Source organism: Amblyraja radiata, chromosome 11 (assembly GCF_010909765.2).
Source record: "Amblyraja radiata isolate CabotCenter1 chromosome 11, sAmbRad1.1.pri, whole genome shotgun sequence".
Classification (NCBI taxonomy): domain Eukaryota; kingdom Metazoa; phylum Chordata; class Chondrichthyes; order Rajiformes; family Rajidae; genus Amblyraja; species Amblyraja radiata.
In genome coordinates, this window is record NC_045966.1 from 766,920 (window position 1) to 792,479 (window position 25,560).

The 25,560-nt window shown below is 42.5% G+C and overlaps 1 protein-coding gene across 4 annotated transcripts in view; it reads left to right on the forward strand.

Moving 5' to 3' along the window:
* The window catches only part of reep2 (receptor accessory protein 2), a 60,554-nt gene that overhangs the window by 18,026 nt on the left and 16,968 nt on the right, over window positions 1-25,560 (forward strand). For 3 of the 4 annotated variants that reach the window (XM_033029173.1, XM_033029170.1, XM_033029171.1), the window contains 3 exons: window positions 20,320-20,392; window positions 23,193-23,269; window positions 25,092-25,212. In XM_033029173.1, coding sequence (XP_032885064.1) covers window positions 20,320-20,392; window positions 23,193-23,269; window positions 25,092-25,212 — 271 coding nt within the window. Of the gene's footprint in view, window positions 1-17,566; window positions 17,633-20,319; window positions 20,393-23,192; window positions 23,270-25,091; window positions 25,213-25,560 lie in introns of those variants that run through there. The other variant, XM_033029172.1, reaches the window with a different exon arrangement.

Here is a 25,560-nt window from a genome sequence, read left to right on the forward strand (position 1 = left end):
TCAGTAACCGTCCATCAGATTGGTAGCAAAAGTAATTGGCAAAATGGTGGCTGCTTTTCCAGCCACACAATTTGGACCTTTACATTACCAAAATTTACAGAGAGCAAAAATACAAGCACTCAAAATCAATGCTGGTCATTTTGACAGACCAATGAAGCTACCAATCAAAGCTATAATGGAACTAAAATGATGGATAGATAACATTTGGCTTTGTTTCAATCCAATCATTATCAGCAACCCTTCTATGGTACTACAAACTGATGCCAGTGCACTTGGTTGGGGTGCCACCAATTCCATCTCCAGCTGTGGAGGTAGATGGACTGCTCAGGAGGCATCATTATTACTAACACTGGGCATAAAGGGGTTGGACAGGCTAGATGCAGGAAGATTGCTCCCGATGTTGGGGAAGTCCAGGACAAGGGGTCACAGCTTAAGGATAAGGGGGAAATCCTTTAAAACCGAGATGAGAATAACTTTTTTCACACAGAGAGTGGTGAATCTCTGGAACTCCCTGCCACAGAGGGTAGTCGAGGCCAGTTCATTGGCTATATTTAAGAGGGAGTTAGATGTGGCCCTTGTGGCTAAGGGGATCAGAGGGTATGGAGAGAAGGCAGGTACGGGATACTGAGTTGGATGATCAGCCATGATCATATTGAATGGCGGTGCAGGCTCGAAGGGCCGAATGGCCTACTCCTGCACCTAATTTCTATGTTTCTATGTTTCTATAAACTACCTGGAAATGTTGGGTGCATTCTATGGCCTAAAGTCATATTGTACTGGGTCATATCACCAGCATGTTAGACTACAGATTGACAATACCACCGTGGTAGCATATATCAACCACATGGGTGGAAACAAATCGACATCATGTGACAATCTGGCTAATACAATTTGGCAATGGTGTATCCAGAGAGATATTTGCATATCAGCTACTTACCTACCAGGTAAACTAAATTTAGTGGCAGACACCAGGTCACGCAAATTTAATGAAAACACCGAATGGATGTTGAATAAAAAGTATTTGCTGATATTACAGCACGATATGGAGCACCAGATATCGATCTATTCGCATCCAGGCTTAATCACCGGTTATCAAATTATGCTTCATGGGAACCAGACCCTGGGGCAGCGGCGACAGATGCATTTTCGCTGCATTGGGGGAAATTGTTTATTTATGCATTCCCTCCTTTCTGCCTCATCAGTCGGGTATTAAGGAAAATACAGCAGGACTCTGCGTCTGGTATTTTGCTAGTACCCGATTGGCCTACTCAACCATGGTTCCCAGTGATAATGAACATGGTATTAGAACCATGTATCACCATCCCGAATAGACCAGACTTGTTGGTTCATCCCGTAACAAGGGATAGCCACCCATGCCATAACTATTTGAATTTATTAATTTGTAGAGTTTAAAAATACCTCTACTACAGCTGGGACTGACGGACCGAACAGTGAACATGATTTCGGCGGCCCAAAGACAGTCCACCAAAAAACAGTATCTGGTCTATATCAGGAAGTAAGAGATGTATTGTAACAAAAACAGCATCACCTACAGAGATATGAACATCCCGTCTGTTCTGGAATACCTGGCAGGCCTCCATTATGATGAGGGGCTCAGTTATAGTGCCATCAACTGCGCCAGAAGTGCCTTATCGACTTATCTATGGCAAGGAACAGAGCGTCACTCTGTTGGAACTCACCCACTGGTAACAAAACTTATGAGGGGAATTTTTAATACCAATCCCCCAAGAACCAGGTACTCCCAAATATGGGATGTGAGTATTGTCCTGAAGATGCTCAGGAATTGGTCTCCAGCAACAGCTCTGTCCCTACATAGACTGACATTAAAAACAGTCATGCTAAAGGCATTGGTTACGGCACAAAGGGTACAGTCATTACATAAATTAGACTGGACAACATGACTTCTTCATCTGAAAACATTACGTTTCATATTTATGAATTAGTGAAACAGAACAGACGGATCAGCGGGCCTCAATATCGAATTTAGGTCTTACCTAACAGATGATCGTCTCTGTATAGTAAAACATTTGTCGTTATATATGGAGAAAACGAAAATCATCAGAGGCAATGAGAAGGCACTTTTAGTCAGCCATAAGCAACCACACAAAAGAGTGTTGATTCAGACCATCTCAAGATGGCTGCAACAGGGTCTAACACAGGCTGGGGTGGATACTAACATTTTAAATCTCATTCCACCAGGGCTGCAGCTACATCGGCAGCTATGCAGTTGGATGTACCAATGGACCAAATCCTCAAGGCAGCAGGATGGTCAGGGGAAAAAACATTCCAACTATTTTATCATAAACCAGTCATTAAACCTGGAACATTTGCAGAAACAATTTAAGTTCTGTAATTTAATTACCCCATAAATAGGGGCTATAATTTGTGTTAATCAATTCATGGATTTCAATGTCGGATTCATGTCTAAAATATGTTGACACAATTCCTCCTACAGTCATTAAGGCAGATGTGATGCATGGACTCGTTTCCACGGCATGAAATCACAGAGCTTTGAAATCTTCACGTAGTCACTCACGTGACTCCGAAGTAAAATAGTAAGATTAAACGAGAACTTACCAGTTCGAAGTTTGATCATTATTTTATGAGGAGTACGTTGAGGGAATACGTGCCCTCCGCTCCCACCCTTGATCATATACTCAACTGGTATTTCTTTCTCTAATCTTACTATGTTTAAGTCATTACAGTTATCTGTGATTTCACACCGCTGCTTTGAAGAATGACACGCATGCGTCCTGGCGGGGTTCTTCACATATTCCCTCAACGTACTCCTCATAAAATAATGATCAAACTTCGAACTGGTAAGTTCTCGTTTAATCTTACTATTCTTTTGTGTATATTGGACATTTGATTCTGGAACTGTAGAGTGCCTCCAAAATAGTTTCATAGAGCAACTTGTAGTGGAGCCAACCAGGATAAGGCCATTCTAGATTTAGTGTTGTGCAATGAACCAGATTTAACAAGAGAACGAGGTAAAGGAGCCATTAGGAGGTAGTGACCACAATATGATAAGGCTTAACCTACAATTTGAAAGGGAGAAGGTGAAATTGGACATGTCGGTGTTACAGCTGTGCAAAGGGGAAGACTGAGACATGAGGGAGGAGCTGGAAAAGATTGACTTGAAAGGGGCTTTAGTAGGAATGACGGTAGAGCAGCAATGGCAGGAATTTCTGCGGATAATTCAGAAGGCGCAGGATCATTTCATTCCAAAGAGAAAGAAACATAAAAGTAAAAGAGAAGGCATATAACATTGCAAATATTAGTGGGAAGCCAGAGGATTGGGATGTTTTTAAACAACAACAAAAGGTAACTGAAAGGACAATACAGAGAGAAAAGATGAAGTACGAATGTAAGCTAGCCAATAATATAAAAGAGGACAGCAAGAGTTTTTACACATATATAAAGAGTAAAAATGAGGCAAGAGTGGACATTGGGCCAATGGAGAATGTTGCAAGAGAAGTGATAACTGGAATTCAAGAAAGACACCAGCAATGTGCCTGCAGTCCAAGAGAGTCAGGGTGTGGAAGTTAGTGGAGTGGTGATTACTAAGGAGAAGGTGCTAGAAAAACTGAAAGGACTGAGGGTGGATAAGTCACCTGCACCCCAGGGTTCTGAAGGAGGTGGCCTCAGAGATTGTGGAGGCATTAGTTGTGATATTTCAAGAATCACTGGAATTAGGAGTGGTTTCTGAAGATTGGAAAATCGTGATTATCACTTCCCATACAAGGAGGGAGAAAAGCAGAAAAACGGAAACTAGGTTGGCCGGATGGCAGAAGACAAATTGAATTGAATAATTGAATTGAATTAATTTTATTAGCTAAGTATGTATACATACAAGGAATTTGCTTTGGTGCTTTGCTCGCAAGTAACAACACGATATACAATAAACAATTAAGAATAAAACATTATAATTTAAACATGTGAAGAATGAAATAAAATACCAGAGCAAAAGGAGGCTACAGACTTCTGGTTGTTGAGTAGAGCTACTGCTGTTGTATGTCTGGCTGCGGCAGCTTTATCTGGTTAGCTGCCAGTAACTAGTGGAGTTCTGCAAGGATTGGTGCTGGGGCCACTACTCTTCACGATGTATATTAATGATTTGGTCGAGGGGATTGAAGACTTTGTGGCCAGGTTTGTGAATGATGCTTCAATAGGTTGAGGGGCAGGTAATGTAGAGAAAGCAGGGACTCTGCAGAAGGACTTGGACAGGTTGGGAGAGTGGGCAGAGAAGAGGCAGATGGAATATAATGTAACAAAATGTGGAGTCATGCATTTTGGTCGTTGGAATAAAGGCGTAGACTATTTACTAAATGGGGAGAGAATCCAGAAATCGGAGTTGCCAAGGATTTGGGAGCTGGTGCAGGATTCCCAAAAAGTTAACCTGCAAGTTGAATCAGTAGTAAAGAAAGCAAACTCAATGCTAGCATTTATTACAAGAGGGCTTTACACAAAAACAGAGAAGTAATGTTGAGGCTCATGGTAAGGCTGCATTTGGAATATTGTGAGCAATTTTGGGCACCATATCTGAGGAAGGGTGTACTGGCTCTGAAGAGGGTCCAGAGGAGGTTTACAAGATTGATCCCAGGATTGAATAGGTTAACCTATGATGAGCGTTTGTCGGCACTGTGCCTGTACTCACTGGAGTTTAGAAAAATAAGGCGGGACCTCATTGAAACATACAGAATAGTGTAAGGCTTGGATAGAGTGGATGTGGAGAATGGGGTTAAGAGGGGAAGATAGATCAGCCATGATTGAATGGCGTAGTAGACTTGATGGGCCGAATGGCCTGATTCTAATCCTATCAATTATGACCTTATGACCGTGAAAGGCTTTTTTTCAAGTTGCACTACTTCCCCCAACATCATTAGTCATCAGCTAGACAGCAGCAATAGTACATCACCTGTATCCTGCAGAAAACAATGAGGTCATTACAGAGGAACACACTTTCCCCAGAACTGTTCATTATGGAATACCATGCAACATCTTTATTTAATTCCAGCTACATGGTTTTGTATCATATATCTTAGTATCCCACTGAAGGAATAGGAGAAACTTGAAACTCAGAATTAGTTAAGAGAGTTGTGCATCATTATTCACTGAGTAGCCATGTTGCTTAAACCGACAGCCCAGTCCGCATGCAGAATGGTGCAGCTACAGGATGCAAGTACGGGAGAAAACGTTCTTGTTTAAGTTGTAGGGTCTGGCTTTAACCATTAGTTTATTTATTGTTTTGGAGTGGGTGAGTATGAAAGCTACTGAAAAAGCATAAAAAACGACAAATCAGAATGAATGGAAAGGACATGAAATGTGAAAGTGATACCCAGTCAAAACGATATGGACAAAAGGTGTCAATTGTGAAGCCAGAGAAAGGAATATTGGTGGGAAGAGTGGGGGCAAAAATAAATGGGTACGCAACCAGGTGGGGCACAGGGAAGAGAGGGAGATTAGTGAGGGAGGGGATGTTTGTAGGTTAGTTACCTAAAATCTGACAATTCAATGTTCATACCATTAGGTTGTTAGCTACAGACGTGAAATATTGGTGTTGTTCATCCAGTTTGGAGACCCAGGATAGGAAGGTCAGGATGGGAATGAGAAGGGGAATTAAAATGGAGGAGACCCAGGATAGAGAGGTCAGGATGGGAATGAGAAGGGGAATTAAAATGGAGGAGACCCAGGATAGAGAGGTCAGGATGGGAATGAGAAGGGGAATTAAAATGGATGGCATTGGCCCATCACGACCGACTGGATCCCCGGTTTTTAACCTTCCTTCCCATTCACAATTTGATTCCCTCCCATCTTTATCCCACAATATTTGTCTTTCATCTACTATGTAATGGTGCAATGGTACTTTATTTTTACATGTAGAGGTGGAGTGCAATTCATTTTTAGCATCCAGTTTAGTAAAAAGATTCATGTCTAAAGTTGTTATAAATGTTGAGTCTTAACTTGGCCATAAAGGCCAGTGATGTTGTTGGCATTGCCAGTGGGCCTGACCAAGCCAAGTTGTAGGTGTCCTCCACCGTGTCACTGCAGGTTGCAACAATCTGTCCATCAAAACTCCTCCTCACCTGTATCTACCTATCACTTGCCAGAATTTGTCCACCTCTCTTCCAGCTTTTTCCCCCCACCACAAGGAGTCTGAAGAAGGGTCCCGACCTGAAATGTCACTACTCCAGAGATGCTGCCTGACCTGCTGTGTCAGCAAACTTATTCATTTCAATGGAAAAGCATGACTGTGAGGGAGAAGGCTATGTATAAAGTAATTTACATTTATTTAAATGGGTTAATTTATTCATTTAAAAAACATTTTGGGTAATGTAACCAAGTATAATGTTTTGTAAAATTGATCACAAGTGAATATCGGAGCTGTTCACAACACTCTCCCTGGTTGAGCTGCGGGAGAGCATTCAGTAGGAATCTACGATTGGCCAACAGGTCTGGTAGAAATCAAAGGGGTGTCAGGTCTACAGCAGCTTATCTGCTGGATCCATGAGGCAACAGCCTGTAATTCAGCCTTCAGCAAAAAACAAGATCGATGATTGTTTTTTCAAAATCCTTTATTGGATTTTGAGCTCAGATAATTTATACCAGAGGACAAATAAATTGATTATGTCGTCATTTCCCAGCTGCTGGCTTCAGTTCCCAGTCTAAATGATATGATTTTTTGATGGCTGTGTTAAACCGACTTTGCTCTGTGAGTCTGACCACCAGACTCACGGGTCAGCACCCAGCTGTTCTCCTGTCTGTGCTAGAACCACGATAATCACAGAGTTATAGGATTCAGTCTTGTATATTGAGGGGGTCATCAGCCTGGATAGTTATTTTTTTCTCTTTCCACAAATCCTGAGTGTTTCCTGCATTGTCTGTTTTATTTCAGACTTTCACCATGTGCATTTTCTGTTTTGCAGTCACGAAAAGATTTTCAATCATTTTATTAAGCAACTTGCTGCCACAATAAATAAATCTTTTCAGGGTTAAAAGTGCATGATCAAATTCACCGTTTGAACGATGTATGTTTATCATGGTTGTGCAGTTATTACATTGCTTGCTCTTCCCTTCACTGAACATTGTTAACATTCATCATGGTTAACTGAGTGAGTCCGACTGAATCACACTAGAGATGATTCCATCTCTATGCCACTCAACCCAGTTACATTACCCAGTAAACCAGACATTAACTTCAGAAGATAGACACAAAATGCTGGAGTAACTCAACGGGACAGGCAGCATCTCTGGGGAGAAGGAATGGGTGACGTTTCAGGTCAAGACCCTTCTTCAGACTTCAGAAGAATGACCCACTGATGATATCAATAATAAAGGTGATGCTGCAGAAAATGACTGAGGAATTAGATATAGCGTAATTCAACCATTCTTTCCACCTCACCCCTCCCCAGGAACATTACAAACTTAAGAAGGTTTAATTAGCAAGGTTTTAATATAGAATCCATACAGTTGTATTTAAAGTTATCACCAGCAGCCCAAGGAGGAGGTAATGTTAAACGGGAGAATGGAAGTGTGAAAGCATGTGGATGCTAGGCCACAGAATGGGAAGAATGATACATTTCCCAGAGCGTGAACTAGTGTTGAATATCAAAAGAATGATTGCAGCATGGAGTTGCTGTCTGCAGAGTGAAAAGTTGACGATGAAGCAGCAGATTCTGATGAATGGATCTATCTCTTTGCTCTGCTTCCCTTGACAATTTATTGGATCCTTTCACTTAATTCACCACTTTGGCCCAAACATTTACAATCCCTCACAATCCTTCCCCGTAAAGTGTACCTTTGGAATTCCTTCACAACTTTCAAAAAGAAAGCAAATTGAGAAACGGTGTTATGCCAAAACCATGTTGTACCAGAACAGTGTTGTACCAGAACGGTGTTGTACCAGAACCGTGTTGTACCAGAACCGTGTTGTACCAGAACGGTGTTGTACCAGAACGGTGTTGTACCAGAACGGTGTTGTACCAGAACCGTGTTGTACCAGAACCGTGTTGTACCAGAACGGTGTTGTACCAGAACGGTGTTGTACCAGAACCGTGTTGTACCAGAACCGTGTTGTACCAGAACCGTGTTGTACCAGAACCGTGTTGTACCAGAACCGTGTTGTACCAGAACCGTGTTGTACCAGAACCGTGTTGTACCAGAACCGTGTTGTACCAGAACCGTGTTGTACCAGAACCGTGTTGTACCAGAACGGTGTTGTACCAGAACGGTGTTGTACCAGAACCGTGTTGTACCAGAACCGTGTTGTACCAGAACCGTGTTGTACCAGAACCGTGTTGTATCAGAACGGTGTTATGCCAGAACAGTGTTGTACCAGACGGTGTTACGGTCAAACATTATGTGAGCCGCAACACATCTCTGAACTGAGCGACAAAATAAGGTGGGCATGAAATCAAAGAGCATTCCCTGAGAATGACAAGCTCTCTAATGCTAAATGAGAATGACAAGCTCTCTAATGCTAAATGGATTTTTTGATCTTTTGCAGATCCTCTGAATGACACCAGACATTTGAATCCCACTGCACAGGCTTGTTATTCACAATCATGGTTACATCAGGGTCAAGCTGCTCGTTAGAGGAAGGGAGGGGGGAGTGGATGGCTGAACTTATCTTCAGTTTCAGGAGAGCTGAGCGGGGGATGGCTCCTTGAGCTCTTGGCTTTCGCTATCAGCAAGCTCATGTTGTAACAGGTGCAAACTCATCCTTGTGACGGATTGAGTCGCACGGGAACGGCAACATTTTGCAAAGTGATTGAATTTCTTACAGAAATTGCAAATTTTACCATAAGTAATACAGAACTCCCGACCCAGAGCATGAGAATAGTTATATATATAAGAATATAAGAATATAACAATTACAGCACGGAAACAGGCCATCTCGGCCCTACAAGTCCGTGCCGAACAACTTTTTTCCCTTAGTCCAACCTGCCTGCACTCATACCATAACCCTCCATTCCCTTCTCATCCATACGCCTATCCAATTTATTTTTAAATGATACCAACGAACCTGCCTCCACCACTTCCACTGTAAGCTCATTCCACACCGCTACCACTCTCTGAGTAAAGAAGTTCCCCCTCATGTTACCCCTAAACTTCTGTCCCTTAATTCTGAAGTCATGTCCTCTTGTTTGAAATCTTCCCTATTCTCAAAGGGAAAAGCTGATCCACATCAACTCTGTCTATCCCTCTCATCATTTTAAAGACCTCTATCAAGTCCCCCCTTAACCTTCTGCGCTCCAGAGAATAAAGACCTAACATTCAACTTTTCTCTGTAACTTAGTTGTTGAAACCCAGGCAACATTCTAGTAAATCTCCTCTGTACTCTCTCTATTTTGTTGACATCCTTCCTATAATTGGGCGACCAAAATTGTACACCATACTCCAGATTTGGTCTCACCAATGCCTTGTACAATTTTAACATTACATCCCAGCTTCTATACTCAATGCTCTGATTTATAAAGGCTAGCATACCAAAAGCTTTCTTTACCACCCTATCTATATGAGATTCCACCTTCAAGGAACTATGCACGGTTATTCCCAGATCCCTCTGTTCAACTGTATTCTTCAATTCCCTACCATTTACCATGTACGTCCTATTTTGATTTGTCCTGCCAAGGTGTAGCACCTCACATTTATCAGCATTAAACTCCATCTGCCATCTTTCAGCCCATTCTTCCAAATGGCCTAAATCACTCTGTAGACTTTGGAAATCCTCTTCATTATCCACAACACCCCCTATCTTGGTATCATCTGCATACTTACTAATCCAATTTACCACACCTTCATCCAGATCATTGATGTACATGACAAACAACAAAGGACCCAACACCAATCCCTGAGGCACCCCACTAGTCACCTGCCTCCAACCCGACAAACAACCATCCACCATTACCCTCTGGCTTCTCCCATTCAGCCACTGTTGAATCCATCTTGCTACTCCTGCATTTATACCCAACAGTTGAACCTTCTTAACCAACCTTCCATGAGGAACCTTGTCAAAGGCCTTACTAAAGTCCATATAGACAACATCCACTGCTTTACCCTCATCAATTTCCCTAGTAACCTCTTCAAAACATTCAAGAAGATTAGTCAAACATGACCTTCCAGGCACAAATCCATGCTGACTGTTCCTAATCAGACCCTGTTTATCCAGATGCTTATATATATTATCTCTAAGTATCTTTTCCATTAATTTGCCCACCACTGAAGTCAAACTAACAGGCCTATAATTGCTAGGTTTACTCTTAGAACCCTTTTTAAACAATGGAACAACATGCGCAGTATGCCAATCCTCGGGGACTATTCCCGTTTCTAATGACATTTGAAATATTTCTGTCATAGCCCCGGCTATTTCTACACTAACTTCCCTCAATGTCCTAGGGAATATCCTGTCTGGACCTGGAGACTTATCCACTTTTATATTTTTCAAAAGTGTCAGTACTTCTTTTACTTTGAAACTCATAGTATCCATAGCTACTCTACTAGTTTCCCTTACCTCACATAATTCAATATCCTTCTCCTTGGTGAATACCGAAGAAAAGAAATTGTTCAATATCTCCCCCATCTCTTTTGGCTCTGCAGATAGCTGTCCACTCTGTCTCTCCAATGGACCAATTTTATCCCTCGTTATCCTTTTGCTATTAATATAGCTGTAGAAACCTTTTGGATTTACTTTCACCTTACTTGCCAAAGCAACCTCATGTCTTCTTTTAGCTTTTCTAATTTCTTTCTTAAGATTCTTTTTACATTCCTTATACTCCTCAAGCACCTCATTTACTTCATACTGCCTATAATTATTGTAGATCTCCCTCTTTTTCCGAACAAGATGTCCAATTTCCTTTGAAAACCAGGGCTCTTTCCACTTTTTACTGTTTCCTTTCAACCGAACAGGAACATAAAGATTCTGTACTCTTAAAATTTCCCCTTTAAATGTCTTCCATTTCTCTTCTACATCCTTCCCATAAAACAAAATGTCCCAGTTCACTCCTTTTACATCCTTTCACATCTCGTCAAAGTTAGCCTTTCTCCAATCAAAAATCTCAACCCTAGGTCCAGTTCTGACCCTCTCCATAATTATATTGAAACTAATGGTATTGTGATCACTGGACCCGAAGTGCTCTCCAACGCATACCTCCGCCACCTGTCCCGTCTCATTTCCTAACAGGAGGTCTAACACTGCCCCCCCTCTAGTAGGTACCTCTATGTATTGCTGCAAAAAACTATCCTGCACACATTTTACAAACTCCAAACCATCCAGCCCATTTACCGAATGCGTTTCCCAGTCTATGTGTGGAAAGTTGAAATCTTCCACAATCACTACTTTGTGCTTACTACTAATATCTGCTATCTCCTTACATATTTGCTCTTCCAATTCTCGATCCCCATTTGGCGGTCTATAATACACCCCTATAAGTGTTGCTACCCCTTTGCCACTTCTCAGTTCCACCCAAATAGCCTCCCTAGATGAGCCCTCCAATCTATCCTGCCAAAGCACTGCTGTAATATCTTCCCTGACTAGCAATGCAACACCTCCACCTCTTGCCCCTCCAATTCTATCACACCTGAAGCAACGAAATCCTGGAATATTTAGTTTCCAATCACAGCCCTCCTGCAACCATGTTTCACTGATCGCCACAACATCATACTTGGATAGATGTCTATCCAGACTCTAAGCTCATCCACCTTTCTTACAATGCTCCTAGCATTAAAATATGTACATTTAAGAAACCCCCCGCCTCTTATTCTCTGTTTATTTCCTTTTTTTTCTTTCTCCTCTTGTGCCCGATTGCTTCCCTTTTCTGCTTCCTGCCTCCCATTCTGTCTACTAGCTTTCTCTATTTGAGTCCCTCGCCCCAACCATTCTAGTTTAAAGTCTTATAATTAGGACCTTTGCTGCTGCCAGGCAGGGGAAGGCTGCAGACGCTTGTTACGACAGGAGGTGCCTGTAAGGTTAACATTATACTGGGAGCGCTGCCCAGAGGTCACAGACTTAGTGTGAGAAGCCATTATCTCAGCAATCCAACAGGCGTGTTCGGCTTGATTTAGAGTCAGTTCAGTGCTACGAAGTAATTCGTCTCTCACCTTGTCTTTGAGCATACCTCCAACGAGCTTGTCGCAGATCAGTTCATCGCATACATTTTCAAAATGACAGCGTGCAGCCATGTGTTTTAGGTCACTGATAAAACACTCTATTGGTTCGCCAACTTGCTGCATTCGAGCAAAAAACTTGGTGCGTTCGATTATTGAGTTCAATGGAAGGTCACACAATTGTCTAAACTTTGCAAGCAGGGCAGCAGGGTCATCAATTGTTTCTGCAGGCACTTGGATCAGACCGTTCGGATCTAAAACAGCAGGTGCAAAAGTAAAACAGTCAGCACGTTTCATTGCCTCAGGGCCAGCCAGGTTTAGTAGCACGGAAGCACGTACATCTGGAGGATCGTTGCGATGAATAATACGAATGTAGTGAATGTAGTCGCGCTCAAAAAGGTGCCAGCGTTTAGCAATGTCAGAGTCAAAGATCAGAGGACTAGGACGACGAGACCAGTTTGCCATGATAGAGATAACAGGCACAAAAACAAATATAAAAAACAAAACCCGATAAACTTGAATGGAGTAGATAAGAAATCATTTCTTGACACCATGTAATGAGTCGAGTTATACACACGTCAAGGTACAACACATTTATTAAAGTCCACTTACAGCATTGGTCTGCAGGACATTACAGTAACTAGCAGCTACTCAGACTGAATCACGTAAACAAGCTCTTGATAATATAAATCGCATAGTAGGCAGAGCTACTACTAACAAGCACTGCAATTGGTTAGGAGGAAATAAGCAATCTACGGTTATCCACTTTGGTGGCAAGAACAGGAAGGCAAATTATCTGAATGGTGTCAGGTTAGGAAAAGGGGAAGTGCAACGAGACCTGGGTGTCCTTGTATATCAGTCACTAAAGGTAAGCATGCAGGTACAGCAGGCAGTGAAGAAAGGTAATGGCATGTTGGCCTTCATTGCAAGAGGTTTTGAGTTTAGAAGCAAGGAGGTCCTACTGCAGTTGGACAGGGCCCTGGTGAGGCCACACCTGGAGTATTGTGTGCACTTTTGGTCTCCTAATTCACCAGGTTCACCAGGTTTATTTCCAGGAAGGCGGGACTGTCATATAATGAAAGAATGGAACGACTGGGCTTGTATTCACTGGAATTTAGGATGAGGGGGATCTTATAGAAACATGTAAAATTCTTAATGGATTGGACAGGGTAGATGCAGGAAAAATGTTCCCGATGTTGGGGGAGTCCAGAACAAGGGGCACGGTTTAAGGAAAATGGGTAGGCCATTTAAGACTGAGATGAGGAAAAACCTTTTCACCCAGAAAGTTGTAAATCTGTGGAATTTTCTGCCATAGAAGGCAGTGGACGTCAATTCACTGGATGTTTTCAAGAGTTAGCTTTAACTCTTTGGGCTAAAGGAATCAAGGGATATGGGGAAAAAGTAGGAACGGGGTACTGATTTTAGATGATCAGCCATGATCATATTGAATGGCGGTGCTGGCTCGAAGGGCCGAATGGACTACTCCTGCACCTATTTTCTATGTTTCTATGTTTCTGCTTCCCTTAACCACCTCCTCTAGCAGCTTATTCCATACACTTACCTGTGTGGAAAAAGTTACCTCTCAGATTTCTAGTAAATCTTTCCCCTCTCAGCTTAAACTAATGTCCTCTGGTTCTTGATTGCCTTATTTTGGGTAAAATAATGTATCAACCCTATCTCTTGATGATCTTGTACACCTCTTTAAGATCAGATAGTGTCTGCACTTTTAAATTCTACAGTCAATGTTTGAATACTGACCTTTTATATGGATGACATTGTGATATTCAGACCACGTAACTATCGTGATATGACTATTAATTGCCAAGAGCATCCATGATTTGAAATATGAAACTTTGACCAGTTCACTAACTTTTGTATTGTTCCTTCCAATCTGTTTCACTAAATCTTGGGACTGTCAGAATTTATTTAATATGAGGAATATTTCTTCATAAATTGTATTTGTGTCCAAAATCCCACCCAGGATTTGCTCTTGCTTTATAACAAAGAGAATAAAGTTGAACTTGATTTAAAGGTTGAATCATACGAATCAAAGTTCGAAATTTAATGTTTGAATCGTAAAACATTTAATTGTCAGTAGATGTGAAGTCCGAATGTCTGAGCCATGGACAGTATTGAAGAACATAGTCATAGAGTCTGCAGCACAGACACTAGGTCTTCGGCCCAATATGAAGTAGAGTTGCTGCTGTTATTGGCTCCAAGCTCACTGACTCAAGGCAGCAAACTTCGTTTACATGGTTCCCAAACTCATTGGCTATTTTCTGTTGCTTTAGATTTCAAATATTGCAAATTTATTCAATAACATTCTGTCATATAATTTTTAAACCGGTTGAATAATTAATTTCTAATTTTGACATATTAAATATCAGTGTAATTACAAAACCTTGTAGTGTACTTATAAGTGACATAAATGTAACATCTCCAAGTTTGCAGATGACACAAAGCTGGGTGGCAGAGTGAGCTGCGAGGAGCCTGCAGGGTGACTTGGATAGGTTGTGTGACTGGACAGATGCATAGCAGATGCAGTATAATATGGACAAATGTGAGGTTATCCACTTTGATGGCAAGAACAGGAAGGCAGATTATTATCTGAATGGAGTCAGATTTGGAAAAGGGGAGGTGCAACTAGATGTGGGTGTCCTTGTACATCAGCCACTGAAAGTAAGCATGCATGTGTAGCAGGTAGTGAAGAAAGCAAATGGCATGTTGGCCTTCATTTGAGTACAGGAGCAAGGAGGTCCTACTGCAGTTGTACAGGGCCCTGGTGAGACCGCACCTGGAGTATTGTGTGCAGTTTTGTTCTCCTAATTTGGGGAAGAACATTCTTGCTATTGAGGGAGTGCAGCACAGGTTCACCAGGTTGATTCCCGGGATGGCGGGATTGACATATGATGAAAGAATGGATCGACTGGGCTTATATTCATTGGAATTTAGAAGGATGAGAGGGAATCTTATAGAAACATAAAATTCTTCATGAAAAAATATATACAAGGATATCAAAAAATAACTCCTGAATTATTGGAAGAAGCAATGAATATTAAAGCTGACACAAAAATTAATATCATATTTATATAATAGTATTTTAAATATACATCAACAGAGGTACTTAGAGAAGAGTGGGAACGGGAACTAATGATAAAAATTACGAAGGTTACATGGGAAAAGTACTTGATATATATTCACAAATGTTAGATTAGTGTAAGACATAATCTAATTCAATTTAAAATTTTACACAAATTATATTATTCAAAAACAAGATTGAACAAATTTTATCCAAATATATCCCCCATTTGTGATAAATGTTTATCCCAAAACGCAACTACAGCACTTTCCTTTGTTTCCTGCATAAAACTTTATAGATTTTGGAGTGATATCTTTGAAATATTTACAAAAATATTCAAGATAAGAATGGAACCTAATACTGAAATGATTATATTTGGCGTAATGGAAGATGGGAATAAATTGAACACATCTCAAAATTTATTTTTTAATTATGGTTTAATAATAGCAAAAAAATTAATACTTAAATTTTGGAAAAATACATCAATACCAACGCTTAAAATGTGGATTGCAAGTATGTTGGACACCGCACATCTTGAGGAAATGCGATTCCTCCTAATGGATAAATCAGACCAATTCATAATGAGTTGGTCTCCATTTGTCGTCTTTTTGGAATCATATGGTGCAACACAATTGTAAAAGCTAACTGTTTCAGGACTGGACAAGGGATGGTCAAGATTATAAACAATGATCTCCTTACCTTTTTTTTTTCTTTATGTCTTATTCTCTTTTTTCTATTTTCTTTTCCTCAACTTTCTTTACTCATTCGTCTTTTTTCTTTTTCTTCACACTATATATCTCACGTCTTTCTATCCTTTACTATCTAATTTCTTTTTCTTATTCTCATCTTTCTTTATTATGACAAAAAAAAAAAGAAGCTGTACATAAAATGTATTATGAAAATATATGTTAGGCACTTTGGTGCCATATGATTGTACTTACTTCTAATAAAATAAAATATTAAAAAAAAAAAATAAACATAAAATTCTTAAAGGATTAGACAGGCTAGATGCAGGAAAAATGTTCCCGATGTTGGGGGAGTTCAGAACCAGGGGTCAAAGTTTAAGAATAAGGGATAGGCCATTTAGGACTGAGATGATGAAAAACTTTTCACACAGAGAGTTGTGAATCTGTGGAACTCTCTGCCACCGAAGGCAGTGGAGGCCAATTCACTGGATGTTTTCAAAATAGTTATATATATTGTATCTCAGGGCTGACGGAATCAAGGGATATGGGAAAAGCAGGAACGGGGTACTGATTCTGGATGATCAGCAATGATCATATTGAATGGTGGTGCTGGCTCAAAGGGCCGTATGGCCTACTCCTGCACCTATTTTCTATGTAAGTTTGATCCAGATTATGGAACATTTGTGGTTTGTAATAGTTTAACAATTATTTTGTGAATGTCTGTGTTACACTCTACCAGTTTATGTATTGAGCCATGTAGTATTACAACATTTAAAAGACTTTTGGACATGTACATGGATTGGAAAGGTTCAGATGGATATGGGCCAAATGATGGCAGGTGGGACTAGCGTATTTGGGGCATCTTCATTGTCATGAGCAAGTTGGGCTGAAGGGCCTGTTTCCATGCTGTATGACTCTAAGAAGGGTCCCTCCCGACCTGAATCATTGACTGCCCATTCACTCCACAGATGCTGCCTGACACGCTGAGTGCCTCCGGTAATTGCTTAAGATTCCAGCATCTGTAGTTTCTTGGTAAACTGCCTGTATCGTTCCACCACATTTTCTTTAGTTAAATGGATGAGTACAAAATCAGTGTTAGCAAGGTTTATCTCAAAGAATAGGAGGCCACAGAAATATGCAGAATATAGAGTTGTGTTGTTGATTACAGAGCAACAGTCAGAAAGAAATGTCAGCTGACAAACTATCCACAATGCTGCGATTAGTAGCCGATTGTGAGGTGGAATATCACATACCCGCCACCTCCATCCGCCACTTTCTAAACAACCTTTGCCCGACCTTTCCAATCAGTTTATTATCTGTGTGACAGACAGTGTTTGCTGCTGAATTGCTCGACCATGAGCCAAAGATGTCCATTTGCATTTGGGAGTAGAAACTCCTGATCCCAGCAGAATGTTGGTTTGAGCAGTGACATCATTCTCGTTCCACAGAATTGCTAATCCTAGTTTTGTGGTTTGTAAGTTACCATGTTTTTGATATATTTAGTTTGATTAATTGTCCAAAGGAGAAGAGCATTGAAACCACGACACTGGCCAATGAGGTGGGAGTAGCAGCATCATTGTCTGTGACAGAGCAAACAAAGTCCAAAGTCTTCACAAACAGAGGAAGGTAAACTGACTGCAGAGGAAAGAGCAGAGCAGAGCATTGGGTATTTGTAAATCAGAGATGAACACATTGTTCATGTATAGGCATCAAGAGTTATGGGAGCTGGCAGGAGAATAAGGTAAAGAAGGAAAGATGAGAGTGGCCAGGAGGAAGTGAATCAGAAACTCTCTGCTCCAGAGCTTTGTGGAGGCTGGATCATCAGAGGTATTTAATGAGAAAGTATTTAGGGACTTCATGGCTCTGCAGACCCATCAGTGAAGAGGAGTCAAGTCCTGGAGTAGATCAGCATGACCATGCCGAATGGCCAGATGTCTGCTGGTCGTCTCCTGCTCCTTGTGTTCATGTGCTGGAGAGATGAGGAAAAATACTTTTCAGAAAAGAGTCGTGAGGTTCTAGAACTTGTGCTAGAAATGTTGGTGGAGGCAGAAACTCTCATCTTGTTTCAAACATATGTGAAGATGTGTTTGAGGAGTGATTCTACCATTGCTCCATAGAGAGTGTCCTGACACATGGCATCCTGGTGTGGTACGGCAACAGTTCTGCGGCTGACAAGTAGGTTCTGCAGAGAGTCATCAACACAGCCCAGATCACCAACACACACCTGCCTGCCCTGGAAGAGACCTATAGCTCTCGTTGCCTGCGGAAGGCATCACTCATCCTTCAGGCCTCATCTCATCCTGCACGTGTTTGCCCTTCTGTCCTCAGGAAGGCGTTACAGGTCCATCAAATCACACACCACAAGATTAACAAACAGTTTCTACCCCAAGGCCATCACCACTCTGAACTCTGCACTGAACACACACCCCCCACAGCCAATATTTTGTACTGCCACAACACTAGACTGAATATTGCACATTCTGACGAAGTTTTTCTTGCCGTTTTTGATGTTTCCATTGTCGTTATTATTTATCTGATACGTTGGAGCTCCACTCGGGTAGTGCGCCTGAAATCTTGTTGTATGTATTTACAATGACAATAAAGTGTATTATTATTATTATTATTATTATTATTATTATTATTATTATTATTATTATTATTATTATTATTATTATTATTATTATTATTATTATTATTATTATTATTATTATTATTATTATTATTATGTGCAAAGTTACCCACCAAACAGCTGGGAGATTCTGAAGTGGCTCCATTTTTGGCTGGCATGATTAGTTTCCTGTCATCACAAACATCATACAGCAGTAGGTACACAAAATTGCTGGAGGAACTCAGCGGGTGCAGCAGCATCTATGGAGCGAAGGGGACAGGGGAATGGGAATAGCCTATTTCCTTCGCTCCATAGATGCTGCTGCACCCGCTGAGTTCCTCCAGCAATTTTGTGTACCTTCGATATTCCAGCATCTGCAGTTCCCTTTTGAACATCATACAGCAGTACCTTGGAGATACAGAGAAACTCAGGAAAAGGTAATAGGCACAGTATCTGTAAATGTGATGGCTCCAAATACAAACAATGGGTTGAACCACAAACTTAACAGTAAGTTTTGTTGGACGTTGGTTGTCTATGGAGACAGCATGTTTAACAATATCATTCCTGAAATTGCACCCATTTCTCCCATTCCCCTGTCCCCTTCCACCTATATCTCTTCCTCTGGCTTCACAATTCATACTTCAATGCTTTAGTCTTTTCATCTCTGGCCTTTATCAAACCAACTGCCTCTCAACCCCTCCCCTCCCTCACCTGTATCCATCTATCACTTGCCATACTTTGTCCTGCACCCCCCATCCCCACCACAACCAGTCTTTGAAGGGTCCTGACTCGAAACATCACTTATCCATGTTCTCCAGGGATGCTGATTAACCCGCTGCGTTACTCCAGCATTCTGTGAAACGTCACCTATCCATGTTCTCCACAGATGCTGCCTGACCCGCTGAGTTACTCCAGCATTCTGTGAAACGTCACCTATCCATGTTCTCCACAGATGCTGCCTGACCCGCTGAGTTACTCCAGCACTCTGTGAAACGTCACCTATCCATGTTCTCCACAGATGCTGCCTGACCCGCTGAGTTACTCCAGCACTCTGTGAAACGTTACCTATCCATGTTCTCAATGTGTCTGTTTAGTAAACCAGCATCTGCAGTTCCTTGTTTCCTGATCACTAAAGTATTGGGTGCTTATGGATGTGTCGCTGGTAGTGGGAACCCAGGGAGGATAAGAGGGCTTTGAATTGGAAGCTTCACTCTTATTAACACAGCTTTCCAGCATTTCGTCTTGTGTGTGATTTTTGTTTATCGTAGCAGAGATAGTACCATTGATTGCCAATTTAATTGATTATCCTGCAGATTTTGTTGTACTGATCATTATTACAAATGAGTATAGTCATTGTATTTGACATAATTGGTTAAAGAGCAATGACACAATGATCCAGAGTAATTTTCAGGAAAGCCCATCATGTTTTGATACGGAGAATATCTTGGTCATTTATTATATGGGATTGGAATCACACCAAATGTAACCATGTAGATCATATGAATTCAGTTGGATAAATATTACTATAATAATCCAACAATTGAGGATTGCGAACTGCGTAATTGTTTGGAGGCATTTATTTATGGGTCGCGATGTGTGGGAATTCAGATTAATAGCAACATAGATGCTGCTGCACCCGCTGAGTTTCTCCAGCATTTTTGTGTACCTAATAATTTCTTGATGTTGCCTTTTCGCTATTGGGCTTATTTACGAACAATCCCTCTGCATACTTGAGCTCTGCTCAACCTTCTCTTTATATCTATTTTTTGAATACTTCTGTCTCTTTTCACCCACTAATGATAAGTTTTGTGTTCCCACAGGCTAATATTTGGCACTCTATACCCTGCGTACTCTTCCTACAAGGCAGTCAAAACAAAAAATGTTAAGGAATATGTGAGTAACTTTGTTTTTAAGGTTATTATATTAGAAATGTTGTGCTTTGGATTAGCATTCTTAACGGGAGGAAGGAGATGTGTGAGGTCAGGTATCAGGAATGGCCACCTCCCATCTCATCCATTCATGCTGTACTCTCACTGCCACAGCCTCAGATTGGCTCCTGACAGTGTTAATCAGCTCAAATTTCCCCAACTACACTTATAAATGTCTCCATAATTAGTTGAGTTTATTATCACGTGTACCAAGATGCAGTGAAAAGCTTTTGTTGCGTGCTATCCAATCAGCAGAAAGACAATACCTGAATACAAGCATTAGATTAATAGTTTTTGGAACAGGTCCAATGTTGACATCTGCACTAATCAACAGTACTTTTATTTTCATTATTGCTTGGAGGGATTTGGGCATCGCTGGCCAAGCCAGCGTTTATTTCCATCCCAAATTGCCCCTGAGAGGAGGTGGTGTTGGTAAGGCAGGAGTGGTGATATATTCACATCAGGAACCTACAGGTTGTTCTCTGGCTGCTGTTGGTTGTAATGATGGAGTTCATGGGTTTGTGGGGGGCAGTTGGAGTTGGAGTAGCCTGGATGAATACCAGCTGACAGTGTGGTACAGCCATAAAGGGGAAGACCGTGTTGGAGAGGGTGCCTCTGGACGATGCTGAGCCCCACTGGTTCTGCAGCCCATGGGGAAAATAACCTGTTATTGCAAATCTGAATTTCTTTCACCCCTAAACTCCTTTCCTCCATGGACACAACTGTTTTTATGACGAAGATAGAGACAAAAAGCTGAAGAGAAGGAATGGATGACGTTTTGGGTCGAGACCCCTGTTCATTTTCAAATAAATGGTCTTTATAACACCATTTTCTATAACATGAGGTTCTAGAAAAGAACGATCGCTTTAGAGCTGAACTGCCTGTGATTTGTTTTCACTTCCACTGTGGACAGCATGATTGATTCTTTAGGTACTGACTAGAATGAGGAAGACAAGTCCAACACATTCCCCCATTCCATTCCTTCTCTCCAGAGATGCTGCCTGTCCCATTGAGTTACTCCAGGTGCAGGGAGGGGCCTCGTTGACCATACACAACTCAGTGAATTCATAAATCCTCGCTGTTAATTCAAGGTTTTCATAAATCCATAAATTCATAATTCCTCGGTTTCTAAGGACAAGTTAATGACATCTAGTCAGTTTGAAAGGGTGCTGCACACTTTTGTGAGCTTGTATTGTTCTTTATTTCTGTTTTTACACTTACAAATCTGTTGTGCTGCTGCAAGTAAGAATGTCATTGTTCCATTTCGGGGCATTTGATGATAAAACCCTCGACTCTTGAACAACTGACGATCTCTGAAGAATGCCAGAAACATTTTACAAACATCCTTGAATGTTCCAGATTTTATGAAGAATCTCATTCTTATAATAATTAGTGAATATTAACATCTCACAGTATTTGCAAAGTTGCCATTTAGTTAGCAGAATAACTCTCAATGTATTCAAGAAGGAACTGCAGATGCTGGAAAATCGAAGGTACACAAAAATGCTGGAGAAACTCAGCGGGTGCAGCAGCATCTATGGAGCGAAGGAAATAGGTAACGTTTCGGGCTGAAACCCTTCTTCAGACTGATAGGGGGTGGCGGGGAGAAGGAAGGAGAAAGAAGGAGGAGGAGCCCGAGGGCTGAGGCATGGGAGGAGACAGCAAGGGCTAACAAAATTGGGAGAATTCAATGTTCATGCCCGCCAGATGCAGGCTCCCCAAGCGGAATATGAGGTGCTGTTCCTCAAATTTCCGGTGTTGCTCACTCTGGCAATGGAGGACATCCCAGGACAGAGAGGTCGGATTGGGAATGGTAGGGGGAGTTGAAGTTCTGAGCCACCGGGAGGTCAGGTAGGTTCTTGCGGATCGAGCGGAGGTGTTCAGCGAAACAATCGCCGAACCTCCGCTTAGTCTCACCGATGTAGATCAACTTCATCTAGAGCAGCGGATGCAGTAGATGAGGTTGGAGGAGACACAGGTGAACCTCTGTCGCACCTGGAACGACTGCTTGGGTCCTTGAATGGAGTCGAGGGGAGAGGTAAAGGGACAGGTGTTGCATTTCTTGCGGTTGCAACGGAAAGTGCCCGGGGAGGGGGTGGTACGGGAGGGAAGGGAAGAATTGACAAGGGAGTTGCGGAGGGAGCGGTCTTTGTGGAAGGCAGACATTGGGGGAGATGGGAAGATGTGGCGAGTGGTGGGGTCACGTTGGAGGTGGCGGAAATGGCGTAGGATTATTTGTTGTTAGCAACACAGGAAATTGGAGGAACAGCACCTCATATTCCGCTTGGGGAGCCTGCATCCGGCGGGCATGAACATTGAATTCTCCCAATTTTGTTAGCCCTTGCTGTCTCCTCCCCTTCCTTAGCCCTCGAGCTGTCTCCTCCCATCCCCCAGCCCTCGGGCTCCTCCTCCTCCTTTCTCCTTCCTTCTCCCCGCCACCCCCTATCAGTCTGAAGAAGGGTTTTGGCCCGAAACGTTACCTATTTCCTTCGCTCCATAGATGCTGCTGCACCCGCTGAGTTTCTCCAGCATTTTTGTGTACCTAACTCTCAATGTAGATGGGGCAGAGTTGCCAGTGTGGACGGGTTCACAATTTCCCACAGTGTAATAACATCACTAGTTAGCAACTAGACTAAAAATTGGTTCTTACTGTACATAATATAAATTGCAATCTGTTTAACAGAATAAGCATTGCTCCAACTCCACCCTTCATCCAATCGTGAATGGCCTGTGAGTTAACAGTTGTATATTTCCCTCATTTTCAGGTGAAGTGGATGATGTACTGGATTGTTTTTGCATTTTTTACCACAGTGGAGACTCTCACCGATATCATCCTATCATGGTGAGTGGAGGAACATGGAAGTCACAATACTGGACCTGTACATCAGACAGACACTGTTTTCATATCTCTAGTTTCCCTCTCCCCTGGAGAAAGGTCTCGACCCACAACATCACCTATTCCTTTTCTCCAGAGATGCTGCCTGTCTTGCTGAGTTACTCCAGCATTTTGTGTCTATCTGGTATAAAGCCGCATCTGCAGTTCCTTCCCACACACTAGATACCGGAAGTGGCGGCGCTGGGAACGGCTGCGGCTCGCCTGCAGTCCGTTTGTCTTTACTTTTTTGTGTTGTTTTTTTTCGTTTTGTGTAGTTGCGTTTTTGGTTTTTAGGTTGTGTTTATGTGGGGGGGGGGGTTGAAACGGGGTTTGCTGTCTCTCCCTTGCGGGGAATACGACTTTTTCGTCGTATCCCCCCCTCTCTGCCTCCGTCTGCGCTGAGGCCTAATGGCGGAGCTGGCGACCTCGGGACTCCGGAGGCAGCCTGTCAGGACTTGCCCTGGGTTCGCTCCCGTGAGGGCGGCCCAGCTCGGGGCTGGAACTGCGCTCCCGTGAGGACGGCCTGGCGAGGGGCCGAGACTCTCCCGTGAGGGGCTGTGGCACTCCCGTCGGAGTGGCCCAGCCCGAGGGAGAACGGCATTTCCGTCGGAGTGGCCCAGCCCGAGGGAGGAACGGCACTCCTGTCGGAGTGGCCCAGCCCGAGGGTGGAACGGCACTCCCGTCGGAGTGGCCCAGCCCGAGGGAGAACGGCACTCCCATCGGAGTGGCCCAGCCCGAGGGAGAACGGCACTCCCGTCGGAGTGGCCCAGCTCGAGGGAGGAACGGCACTCACGTGAGGGCGATCCGGCTCGGGGCTGGAACGGTGCTCCGGTGGCTGGGACGGCGTTCTGGCGGCGGTGTCCTGGGTCCGGGGTTCAGCCGCGGGCCAGCGGCTGTGTACGCTGGACTGGAGGGCGGCAGCTTCGACCACCCCCGGGCCGCGGTGTTTGAACCGGCCCGTTGCGGGGTTCGGTGAGCCGCGGGACTGTTGTGCCATCGCCCGGTGGGGAATCGCCTCAGCGCAGAAGGAGAAGAGGAGGGAAGAGACAGTAACCCTAAGATTTTTTGCCTCCACCACAGTGAGGAGGTGCTTGGTGGATACACTGTGGTGGACGTTAATTTGTGTTTAGTGTTGTTTATTATTGTATGATGTATGTATGACTGCAGGCACGAAATTTCGTTCAGACCGTAAGGTCTGAATGACAATAAAGGGATTCAATTCAATTCAATTCAATGTCACATGCTCTGCCAAGGAGCTGTGTGCGCATTTTTCTTCCTTTCTGACGTTTGCTCAGTTTTGCTGTCAGTCAAAGATCATCCTTACCAAGGACTGGATGAGATGAGAAATCTGGCTCACTTCCCCATACAAAAGATTCTGTTTTCCCTCATACCTGATTCCTGAATAAGTCCAAGAATTATACTCTCCACCTGTAGAGACTGTTCTAAGTATTGGCCACTCGGTGAAGTAACAAAAAGTTCTTCCAGCCAAATGTTTTGAGTTTTCTTTCCCCCAGTGAAGCCCATATTCTCTTGTTCCAGGCTCTGGGCATTTCCAGAATTACATTCACCAGAAGGCTAGTGGCATAAATATGGTTGAAATGCTGCAAGAATGGATGAAAGGTAGAAAGCTTTGAGAATGAATTGTCCTGACTTTTACTGATGTCCTGTCCTTCATGTGAGGCTGTTTGAAAGGAAGTGAAGGTGAAGCAGAGAACTGAGGGGTCTTGAGATAATTTACAGACTTTTGTTCAGTGTTCTACTCACTCATCTTGCATTTGTATTCTCACAGGTTTCCATTTTACTTTGAGCTGAAGATGGCTTTCGTTATTTGGTTACTGTCTCCATATACAAAGGGCTCCAGCGTTCTGTACAGAAAGTTTGTCCACCCGACCTTGTCCAGCAAAGAGAAGGTATATATATCTGCGTCAGATTGTAATCTTCACCCTTACACACTGATCCCCAACTAAAATCAAACATCTCACCATTTGTTGGGGTTTATGCTGATGTTAAACCAGAATGCAGAAATGAAGTTTGGGAAGGGGGGAGTGTTCCATGAGCACATTATAACAGAGCAGTAACTTCATTGTAATTAAACATCTGAACGTTATTTCCATTGGAAATTATCTTGTATTGATCACACATTGCAGACCAGACCATTAACTGGTATTTGTTTTGCATTTTTCTCCAGTATTCACCGATCAGGAACACCATCCCTCTGAGTTGAAAGTGAATAATGTCAAGAAAGCTTAATTAACAAA